This window comes from Rattus norvegicus, chromosome 14, assembly GCF_036323735.1.
Source record: "Rattus norvegicus strain BN/NHsdMcwi chromosome 14, GRCr8, whole genome shotgun sequence".
Classification (NCBI taxonomy): Eukaryota; Metazoa; Chordata; class Mammalia; order Rodentia; family Muridae; genus Rattus; species Rattus norvegicus.
Genome location: NC_086032.1, coordinates 42905419 through 42917596, shown reverse-complemented (window position 1 = coordinate 42917596; position 12178 = coordinate 42905419). Strand labels below are relative to the sequence as shown.

The following is a 12178-nucleotide window of genomic DNA, read 5'->3' as shown; positions in this document are numbered from 1 at the left end:
AAATGAATAAGTCTTTAAAAAAAAAAAAAAGCACAGCACTGACTGCTCTTCTAGAGGTCCTGAGTTCAAATCCCAGCAACCACATGGTGACTTACAACCATCTGTAATGGGACCTGGATTCCCTCTTCCGGTGTGTCTGAAGTCAGCTACAGTGTACTCATATACAATAAATAAATGCTTCTTTTTTTTTTTTTTCTTTTTTCCGGAGCTGGGGACCAAACCCAGGGCCTAGGCAAGCACTCTACCACTGAGCTAAATCCCCAACCCCTTCTTTCTTTAAAAAAAAAAAAAAAGCCTATAGAAAGAAAAAGAAAGGACAGACAGATGAACAAAACAGGGCATAGAAATGAAATAGAAACAGCTGACAGCCAGCTCAGTGTGTAGAATGGCCGCTGTGTAAGCCTGAGAGCCCCAGTTCCGATCCTCAGTATCCCACTGAAAACAAAACGGCAGGGTGGTTGGCAGGAGGGGAAAATGACTCAGGAGAACTTGATGCTTGCTGTTCTTCCAGAGGATCCAGCATCCATGTCAGGCAGTTCCTGACAACCTGTAACTCAAGCTGCAGAGGACCCAACTCTTCTGGCCTCTAGGGGTATTCACATACACATGGCACTCTCAGTCAGACACACGTGAACAAAAATAAATACTGAATTATAAAGAAAAATGGCTGGTTGGAGCCAAGTAAGGTGAAACACCCCAAGGCAGGAGGATCTCTTTGAGTTCAAGGCCAGCTTGGTCTACATAAAGACAAACTCAAAAAAAAAAAAAAATTAAAAATGGGGGGCATGTAGTCCACACCTGTAACCACAGGGGTAAGAAGAGTGTGACTGGGTAACCAGGCAATCTTTCTGATTGGTGAACTCCAGGTCCAGTGTGAAAGCATGTCAGGAAGGAGAGAGAGGAAGGGAAGAGAGAAAAGGACAAAGGGAAAAAGGGAGTGAAGGAGGGAGGAAATGTGAGTGAGAGAAGACACCCGACTGTCTTCTGATCTCCATATACAGATGTATGTGTGTATGTATAAATGGTCATACAAACGTACGCACACACCATCACACACAGCACTTGCAGGAGCTGGCTTCTATGGCTATGGTAAGCACATGATGAGGAACATCTTAGTCGTGGAAGGGTTAATGTTTGCTTATAGCTTAGCCACCATCAAGGAAAGTCTGGGCAGGAACTCAAGGTGGGGAGCCTGGAAGCAAAAGCTGAAACAGACCATAGAGGAGCCTACTAGCTTGCTCAGCCTGCTTTCCTGTGTTAGACTACCTGCCCAGAAGTGGGATCATCCCCAGTGGGCTGGGTCCTCCCACATCACTCATGAATCAAGAAAATACTATCTGATAGAGACATTTTCTCAAATTAGGTTTCTCTTTCCAGATAACTCTGGTCTGTGTTAAAATGACAAAAGCAAGCAAAACAAAGCCCAGCCACACACAAAAAATTGGTGAACAGCAGCAGTGGACACCTGTAATCCTAGCACTTAGACGGTGGAAACAGAAACAGGAAGGTCAAGCTCGAGCTGGATACATAAAGTTGGAGGCCAGCCCGGGCAGCATGGGACTGTCTCAGATTTTTAAGAAAAGAGAAATACAACCAGATACACTCAAAACTAACAGAAGAAAAAGTGGGGAAGCATCTCGAACACATGGGCACTGGAGAAAATTTCCTGAACAAAACACCAATGGCTTATGCTCTAAGATCAAGAATCAACAAATGGGATCTCATAAAACTGCAAAGCTTCTGTAAGGCAAAGGACACTGTGGTTAGGACAAAACGGCAACCAACAGATTGGGAAAAGATCTTTACCAATCCTACAACAGATAGAGGCCTTATATCCAAAATATACAAAGAACTCAAGAAGTTAGGCTGCAGGGAGACAAATAACCCTATTAAAAAATGGGGTTCAGAGCTAAACAAAGAATTCACAGCTGAGGAATGCCGAATGGCTGAGAAACACCTAAAGAAATGTTCAACATCTTTAGTCATAAGGAAAATGCAAATCAAAACAACCCTGAGATTTCACCTCACACCAGTGAGAATGGTTAAGATCAAAAACTCAGGTGACAACAAATGCTGGCAAGGATGTGGAGAAAGAGGAACACTCCTCTGTTGTTGGTGGGATTGCAGACTGGAGGTTCCTCAAAAATTGGACATTGAACTACCTGAGGACCCAGCTATACCTCTCTTGGGCATATACCCAAAAGATGCCCCAACATATAACAAAGACACATGCTCCACTATGTTCATAGCAGCCTTATTTATAATAGCCAGAAGCTGGAAAGAACCCAGATCCCCTTCAACAGAGGAATGGATACAGAAAATGTGGTACATCTACACAATGGAATATTACTCAGCTATCAAAAACAATGACTTTATGAAATTCATAGGCAAATGGTTGGAACTGGAAAATATCATCCTGTGTGAGGCAACCCAATCACAGAAAAACACACATGGCATGCACTCATTGATAAGTGGCTATTAACCCAAATGCCTGAATTGCCCTAGATGCACAGAACACATGAAACTCAAGACAGATGATCAAAATGCGAATGCTTCACTCCTTCTTTAAAAGGGTAATAAGAATACCCTTGGCAGGGAATAGGGAGGCAAAGATTAAAACAGAGGCAGAAGGAACACCCATTCAGAGCCTGCCCCACATGTGGCCCATACATATACAGCCACCCAATTAGACAAGATGGATGAAGCAAAGAAGTGCAGGCCGACAGGAGCCGGATGTAGATCGCTCCTGAGAGACACAGCCAGAAAACAGCAAATACAGAGGCGAATGCCAGCAGCAAACCACTGAACTGAGAATGGGACCCCTGTTGAAAGAATCAGAGAAAGGACTAGAAGAGCTTGAAGGGGCTCAAGACCCCATATGAACAACAATGCCAACCAACCAGAGCTTCCAGGGACTAAGCCACTACCCAAAGACTATACATTGACTGACCCTGGGCTCCAACATCATAAGTAGCAATGAATAGCCTAGTAAGAGCACCAGTGGAAGGGGAAGCCCTTGTTCCTGCCAAGAATGAACTCCCAGAACGTGATTGTTGGGGGGAGGGCGGTAATGGAGGGAGGATGGGGAGGGGGAACACCCATATAGAAGGGGAGAGGGAGGGGTTAGGGGGATGTTGGCCCGGAAACCAGGAAAGGGAATAACAATCGAAATGTAAATAAGAAATACTCAAGTTAATAAAGGAAAGAAAAAAAAAAAAAAAGAGAAATACAGAAGGTGGGCATGATGAGTCTGAACTGTTGTCCTAGCACTGAGATAAGAGAGCCTAAAGTTAGAGCTAGCTAGGACTGCATGACCAGACTGTCTCCAATAATTAAATTTAAAAATCAAATAAAATACTAGTGAAAATTGGCTCTGTGGGTAAGTGCCTTTGCTGCCAAGCCTGGCCATCTGAGCCCAACTGCTAGAACCCACACAGTAGAAAGAGCAAACCCCCATAAGATATCTTCTGACCTCCACACATACACACACACACACACACACACACACACACAAAAGAAATAATGTAACAACTATTTTAAAGGAGTAAACACATGAGAAAATATTTAGAGACCAAGGAAAATAAAAGCAAAAATGGGAATATGAACTTCATATTCATAATTAGGATATGAATATGCTAATATAACATATAACACATAACGATGTGCTAATTTGGACAAAGGTATCACACTAAGGTAGACTGTGATGAGGGGGAACTCTACCTTTCAGTTAATTTTGCTGCGAACCTAAAACTACTCTAAAAATATTATCTATTTAAAATGTAAACCATAAGCCAGGCATAGTGGCCCATATTAATCCCAGCACTCGGGAGGCAGGTAAATCTCTGAATTCAAGGCTAGCCTAGTCTATGGAGAGAGTTCCAGAACAACCAGGGCTACAAAAAGAAACCCTGTCTTAAAAAACCAAAAAGTGGGGCTGGGGATTTAGCTCAGTGGTAGAGCGCTTGCCTAGGAAGCGCAAGGCCCTGGGTTCGGTCCCCAGCTCCAAAAAAAAGAACCAAAAAAAAAAAAAAAAAAAAAAAAAAAAAACCAAAAAGTTTATAAACTGCAGTTAAAGACATGATAAAAATGAATAAACCAAATGGTACATATAATTATTCTACAAGAATCTAAAAGCAATTTCATTTTATTATCTCCTAATTTTTACCACTTTCTTTAAAGATATTCACAATTTTTTGGGGGGGGGGTTCTTTTTTTTCCCCCGGAGCCAGGGCCTTGCACTTCCTAGGCAAGCACTCTGCCACTGAGCCAAATCCCCAACCCCCACAAATATTTTCAAGACATATTCTAAGTAATTTTCGCACACTCATGCACGCACACAAGCACACACACACCAGAAAGCAGCTAATGTTGAAGTTCCAAGTAACTAACAAACATTGTACTTTACAGACTCTTTACTGCGAAAAAGGAAAGTGCAGAGCCAGCGAGACCCCTCAGGAAGTAAAGGTTCTCACCGTGAAAACCCGTAACCTGTGTTCAATGATCCCAGGAAATCACATGAAGGTCCGAGTGAGCCAGCCCTACAAAGCTGTCTTCTGACACATGCATGCCATGGTACATAAATCATATATACTCAGTAATAATAAAATTCTAAAACAAAACAAACTGCAGGAAATCAGGTATTTGAGGCATAGTGTAAGCCTGAGACCTAAGCACCTCAACTTTTAACCAAAGAAAGAAACCTTATAAATGGTACTGATAAAAAAGATGTGAATTTACTCTGTGCTTAGGTAAGAGTATGAATAAATTTATCAATGTTATTGAAAACAGGCCTACCCCATAAAAAGGAAAGAACTCAGAAAGGACTTTATGTAATTAAGAGTTTCAACTGGAGGTATCAAAACCTCCATTTAACAAGCATTTGATTTATTGATTATATAAACTTAAGTTTATTTCCTAGCTGTGTATATTCAGAGCACTCAAAGGAACTATATCCTATGGGCAAACACAATGCCTAGATTTTGATTTATAAACACCTTATTCTACTAAAACTGGAAATAGGGCCACCAGAATAAAAAAGTTACCAAAATCTGGGCCAGAAAGTATAAGATAAATAACATCTTATACAAGAAAGTAAAAGGCCTGCTCCTTGAAAGATAACTGCGGGTAATACATTCTTTTCTGAGCACCTGGCAGTATAGTGAGAGTAAAGAAGCAAAACTTCCTCAAGTTCACCTACTGTGACATGGACCTGAACCAGCTGCTGGCCATGTCCTGTGAGCAGCAGATGCAGGGGTACAGCACGTGCCAGAGGTAGCACGGGAACCAAGGCCTGCAGCAGACACTGCATTCACTGCTCAGTAGCTTGTGCAAGGCCAAGGAGGTGCTAGCCATGGAGAAGCCCCTTGTTAACTGTGTTAACCATCACCTTGTTAAAGATGATGGTTAACACAGTGGGCTTGTACAAGGCCTTCAGTCATGAGTCTCCCATTACCTTGCCAGGGTAGGAGGTAACAGACTCCCAAGAGTATGCTCTAATGTTTCCAAGTAAGAACACACACATACATTTTTTTTTCCTTTTCTTTTTTTTCGGAGCTGGGGACCGAACCCAGGGCCTTGCACTTGCCTAGCAAGCGCTCTACCACTGAGCTAAATCCCCAGCCCCACATTTTTTTTTTTTAATGTAGGTTGAAAGTAGGAATTTTAAATGCTTAAGCATGGAACCGTTTAATCATTTAACAAATATTTATTGTGTGTATCTATATACTAGGTATTCTGATAGAAAAACATGCTGTAAGAACCAAATGTGAACAGATCTGATCTAGTGCCTGTATTTGTAAAGCTTGCACAAAGGACAAATCAAAGAAACAAATAGACCAACATAATATCAAAACTTTGAGTGTATGACCTGAAGGAATTAAAACTACCTAATATGAAATCTAAAACACTTCCCTTAGGAAAAAATTAGACTTAGAGAAAAAGGGAGAAATGGGAACACTCTAATAAAGCAGAAAAAGATCCCAATATATTCAAGGGGACCAAAACAACTGTAACCAAATCTTGCAAAATACATAAAGTAGTTTTCCAGAAGCAAAAATTAAAATTTTACTAGGACCAGCCACTATGGTGTACAATTTTTTTTTTTTTTGGTTCTTTTTTTTTTCCGGAGCTGGGGACCGAACCCAGGGCCCTGCGCTTCCTAGGCAAGCGCTTTACCACTGAGCTAAATCCCCAGCCCCTATGGTGTACAATTTTAATTAAGCACTTCAGGAGTCATGCATATCTGAGTTTGAGGCCAGCCTGGTCCATGTTGAAAGACCTATGGCTATGTAGAAAGACCATGTCTCAAAAGTTGTTTCGTTTTGATTTTCACTATGCCAGCATGGGGATGTTCTAATTGTCTAAACCCAGCAAAGAGGAGTGCCTGCTTGTAATGGAAGTGCTTGGAAGGTAGAGGCAGGAGAAGTTCAAGGCCATCGTCAGCTTGGGGCCAGTTCTCTATGAATCGGCCTACTTGCCCACCCTCTCCCATCTCAAATCACGACTCATGAGCTGTTGGCGTGGCTCAGAGACTAAAGGCAACAGCCAAACCTAACACCTAACAAACCTGAGTTTAATCCCCAGAACACATAAAGGAAGGAGAGAACCAACTGTACAAAACTGTCCTCCTGCCTCTCTAACACATGTGCTGTAGCCATGCACTACCACGCGAAAGCCTTTAAATGTAGTATGTTTTCATCACAAAGCTTTAGTAATATGTAGTAAAGATGCCTTACAAGCAAGCTGCATCAGAACCAAAACAAATACAATACCAGTGCCCTGGCTGACACTAGTCAGCTTTTTTTTTTTTTTTTTTTTTTTTTTTTTGTGGTTCTTTTTTTCGGAGCTGGGGACCGAACCCAGGGCCTTGCACTTCCTAGGTAAGCGCTCTACCACTGAGCTAAATCCCCAGCCCCCACTAGACAGCTTTTAACTGATCCTGATGAATGCTTCTTGGTCATTTAAGGACTATGGACCTAATTTTTGTCATCTGTTAAGAGGTTTCAGAATTCCTTTATGGAGTCAGTAGTAAGTAAAGGTGTTTAAGCAACAAAATGCAACCGAGTCTGACAATCAGTTCAAACCATTGGCATCGAAGTGGTAGAAAAGAGAACTATTTCAAAATGGTCTCTGATCTCCACACGCACACTATGGCACATGCCAACCCTCACACAAACGTTTTTTAGTTCTGGAGTCAGGTTCATGTAGTGGTACATGTTTGTATCCTAGAATATAAGAGGATCAGAATTTTGAGGTTAGCCTGCTCATACCTACATAAGATCCTCTCTCAAAAGTAGATAATATGAAGGGGAACACTGGTTGAGGATCCTGGTCAGTCTAGCATGCATCAAGTCATAGATTCAATCCTCAGGCATAATGGCATACACCTCTAATCATAGCATTTTCAGAGGTGGAGTTAGGAAGATCTTAAGTTCAAGGCCAGTCTAAGCTATGTGACCTTTGCTTTGAAAAAGAGAAGGGGGTGGGGGGAGTGAGGGAAAGCTCAGTGTGGTGCCACACACCATGCACTTAGTTTGTGAAGCTGAGACAGAAAGACCAAATTTAAGGGCAGGAAATTAAAATTGATAAAAACATGTCGACTTTAACTTACAAAGGAATACATGAAATAAATGGATAGCTAGCCCAGGGTTGACCTTGACTTTCATAGTTTAGAATAATTCAAATATTCAATATAGCTATAAGTGGAAAAACATAGAAATAACTTCCCATCTGTTTTTAAATGTTTTTCATTGCATTTGACTTAGAGAGCATGTGTGTGTGAAAGACTATGTGTGGCTTCCATGTTTAGAGACAACCTGTGGGAATCCATTCTCTCCTACTATATACGGGACACAACTCTAGTTTTCAGACTCAGGACATTTACCTAAGGAATCTAGCTGGCCCCATATTTTCCTATTAAAAAAACATATATACGTTCACCCTCAGGATTCAAGGTTTCAGTATTCTTTTTTTTTTTTTTCTTTTTTTTTTTTTCGGAGCTGGGGACGGAACCCAGGGCCTTGCGCTTCCTAGGCAAGCGCTCTACCCCTGAGCTAAATCCCCAACCCCGGTTTCAGTACTCTTTAATTTAATTTTTGGAGACAGGGTCTCACTGTGTACTCTTAGCTGGCCAAGAACACTCTATGTAAACCAGGCTAGCTCAAACTCAGAGATCCTCTTGTCTCTTTTGAAGTGTTGGAATTAAACATGAACACCACCATGTCTGGCTATTTCAATTTTTTACTTTTATTCAGGTTTTTGGAAACAAGATTTTTCTGTGTAGCTTTAGAACTCAGCCAGTGTAGACCCTTAGAGATCCACCTGCCTCTCCCTCTTGAGTGCTGCGAGTAAGGGGAGAACCACTGCCACTTGATTTCAATATTCTTAATTTGAACATTTGATCAAAACTAAATGAGTTTGGTATCACACACCTATAATCCCAGCACCCCCAATCAGGTAGCTGAAGAAAAAGGGCTGTGAGTTCAAGACTGGCCTGAGTTAAACAGTAAGACCCTGTCTCAAAGTTGGGGTAGGTCCCAGCACTCAGAAGGCAGAGGAAGACACTCTGAACTACATAATGGGTTCCAGGACAGCAAGAGCTACAGAGAAGACTCCTCTCCCTCCAAAACAACACCCAAGGTGGGGGATGCACAAGACAAACACACATAGACATGCATGCTAATTTTATTGATCAGCTTTATTTCTTAGTTTGGATTCTTACTCAAAATACACAATATAATCTTGGGAAATATTAATACTCTTTAAGTAGTAAGATACACTTCAGAGAGCTGGAGAAAGAGCTAAGTGACTAGTGTTTGCCTCCTAAGTATGAGGTCCTGAGTTTGAGGTCCTGAGTTTGAGCCCCAATTCCCAGCACTTGTGCTCCATGTGGTGCAGACAACTGCAATCTCAGCAGGAGGGGTCTGGAGGCTCGCCCAACCTAACAGGTGAACTCTAGGCCAACCAGAAACCTTGTCTCAAAGGAAGTGAGGGCAATACCCAAGACTGTCCTCTGCCCTCCAGGAACATACACAAAAGACCTTGTATGAGAATTCTGGAGGTTTGCTTTTTTAAAAAAGCACAGAAATGTTATAAGAATATGTTTTCATTTTAATTCTAGGTGTAAGGATACAGGGCTGCTTCACAGCAGCTGACAAGAGGCATGGTTTTGCTAGCTGCAGATAGTTTCTGTGTCTGTATATGGAATTCTGGGAACTTTTCAGCGGGTATATAAATGCTAGGACCCTGAGAGGAGGAGTCAAGTGGTTGTTGGTCCTTTAGGAAGCTTGGTTGCAGTTTGTTAGTAGCCATGCTCAAAGAAAGAAGAAGACATTAAATTAGATTCAGGGGCCTCTATCTCTCTCTTCCCTCTAGTGATGGGGTAAAACTGGGGGGATAAAGGGTGGGGAAAAAGAACCCACAAAGTAGCAAAGACCAGCTTCAGTGCCTACATACCTACACATAAACATTCATGCACGCACACACACACACACACACACACACACACACACACAAAATAGTCTCACATTTTTTTAAAAAAGGCTTTAGTTGAACCTGGTGGCACATGTCTATATTCCCAACACTTCAAAGTTCTTCAGAGAACAGAGAGAAGTTGAGACCAGCTTTATCTACTGAGCAAGTTTTAGGCCAGACCCTGTCTTGAAAGCAACAGAAAGATTTCTCTGCTTTAGACTGAGGTATAGCTCAGTGATAGAGCACTGCCTGCACGTGTCCCCACCTCCACACCCAGAAAAAGGAATGGAAGGAAAACAGAGAAGATGCCTTTTAATTAAAGAAGCTAGGTCTTTCAAAAGACCAACAAATAGAAACTAAAACACAGAAACACTTTTTTTTTTTTTTTGGTTCTTTTTTTCGGAGCTGGGGACCGAACCCAGGGCCTTGCGCTTCCTAGGTAAGCGCTCTACCACTGAGCTAAATCCCCAGCCCCACAGAAACACTTTAAACACATAATATTTACTAGGTACTATGCTCAATTCTAAGATCAGGCCCTAAAAATACATTTTACAAAGTTGCATAAGGCAGAAACACTGTCAACAATGTTTCCTGCCTAGCCTTCCACCACATTTGACTTTAACTTTGAAGTGTGCCTTTTAGCATAATGGTTCTCAACCTTCCTAAGGTTGCCTCATGTTGTGGTGACCTCTAACAAAATAATTCCATTGCTACTTCATAACTATAATTTTGCTACTGTTATGAATCATACAGGATATCAGACAGTTAACCTGTGGGAAAGGGGTCCTGACCCACAGGTTGAGAACCACTGTTGTTAGCAGGGCATGGTTACAGCTCTAGTGTTTTGGAAGTGGAGGCAGGAAGACTGTTAAGTTCAAGAATAGCTAGGTTACATGTCCTCTTTCAAACAAGTCACCTGAGCCATTCTTTGTCTCCCCACTGCCAATGCCCTACTTCCAATAGTTTAAGATCTTTCACAGACTACTGATAGCTCCTTACAGGGCTCTGCCTCATCGTCTCCCTACTCCACCCAAGCCAACTGTGACAACCAAAATGACTGTTAAGATTGCCGACAATAAACAAACAAACAAACCTCACAGAATATCAACAATCCAGTCCTCAACTTTCTTGGGTTCTAAAATAAAATCACCATTTCTCTTTAAGCTCAAATTCTGAAAAATCTGTACATTGTATGAAGTTTAGCCCATGTATAGTTAGGCTTCCAGACATTAGGAAATCATGAGAATCTAAGGGAGAAAAAATATGGCTGCTTGTGCTCAAATCAGTCTTTTTTGGAGCCGATGAAAATAGGAACTTTCGTGGGTAAATCACTACACCTAAGGGTATGAGTTGCTTAAACAATATTCATTAAAGAAAAAATAACCAAAGGGAAGCAACTAAACCATGTGTTCTTATGCGCAATAAACAGAACAGAAAAATGATCACACTCTTTAAATTTCCCATGCTACTATGTCTTTTCAGAACTTATCCAAAGATATCGCCAAGTTTGAACAATACTTTTCCGGGACGGTGAAGATATCTTTAAAAACTTAGTACTAAAAACTCCAAAGGCCAGGTTGAGTAGTCAAATGAAACCACATGAGTCACAAAAGCCATCCAGAGCACAGAAGAATATCGACCCAGACCCTTACCTTCAAACGTTTGATCATTTCGTCGGTGGTGATCTTGTCCGTGATCTCTTTTACTCCCGGAGGGTAAGCGATCTTCCCGTCCGCACTCACGACGCCACAGAGGGCCGTGGCAGGCTTCGGCTGCGTGAAGTCCATCCTGGGGGATAACTTTTCTTTCACAGTCCTCTACCGGCCTCTATCGGTCAGAAAATCAAAGTTCAGCGGGAAAGGGGCGACTTTGTAACCTCTTTTTCATTTCAAAAATCTCTAATCTGGAAAGGGCCCTTTCTTCCCCCCGAGGCCAGGGACCCCGTCACTCGCTCCTTCCCAGGGTTCGGACCCCGCAGGCGTCCGCCACCCCCACCCGCGCCAGCCCGGGTGCCACGGGGTTCTCGGCTGCAGCAACCCCGGCCGCGAGAGGCGCCGAGCAGCTCCCGGAGTTTCCTAGCCCTCTTTTCACAATGAAATGTACCCCCGAGCACCTAGGTCGGAAGTTTGGTGGCCTCCGGGGGTCAGCTCGGACCCAACGGCCCCAGCTCGGCTCAGGAGAAGCGGCCCGGTCCCCGCCTGGCCGGTCACCTCCGGGAAAGGAGACTCGAGGCCTAGAGGGTTCAGCTTAGGCCGCAAAACTAGGTACCCAAGAGGACCCACGCGCGGCGTCGGCGCCCAGGAGCAGAACGCCGTGGCCGTGCCCAGCCCTGGGCCCCCGGCGTCCCCGCCGCGCGGCCGTCCCTCTCCGGCCAGCCGGCCACCCCCGCCAGCCGCCCGCGGCCCGAGCCCCGAGCCAGGAAGCGGAGGACCCGGCTCCGCACTTCACATTTTGTTCCGTAACTTCAGCAACCGAGCCCGGCGGCGTCTCAAGCCTCTCGGTCGCCCGGCGCTACTCTGCACCGCCGAGGCCTGAGCCACGGCTCCGGGCAACCCCGCCGGGCCTCAGCGCGCGCCCTCCCCTGCGGTCTCCCCTTCCGTCCCTCCCTCGCCGCCGCCGAGGGCGCGAGCCCGGCCGCCGCTTTACCTCCTCCTCATGCGGACGGACGGTGCAGCGAGCGCCGGGCCTCTGTCAGGTGGTTGCGCCG

General features: G+C 43.8%; 1 protein-coding gene across 4 annotated transcripts in view; it reads right to left on the bottom strand.

Annotated features, from left to right (window-relative positions):
- Pds5a (PDS5 cohesin associated factor A) overlaps positions 1-11863 on the bottom strand; it is a 99007-nt gene extending 87144 nt beyond the window's left edge. For 2 of the 4 annotated variants that reach the window (XM_039091918.2, XM_063273132.1), the window contains exons 1-2: positions 11585-11863; positions 11124-11298 (exon numbers count right to left, since the gene is read on the bottom strand). In XM_039091918.2, coding sequence (XP_038947846.1) covers positions 11124-11258 — 135 coding nt within the window. In that variant the 5' untranslated portion in view covers positions 11259-11298; positions 11585-11863. Of the gene's footprint in view, positions 1-11123; positions 11299-11584 lie in introns of those variants that run through there. The other 2 variants (XM_063273131.1, NM_001083624.1) reach the window with 2 other exon arrangements.
- Between the last annotated feature and the right edge of the window lie 315 nt (positions 11864-12178).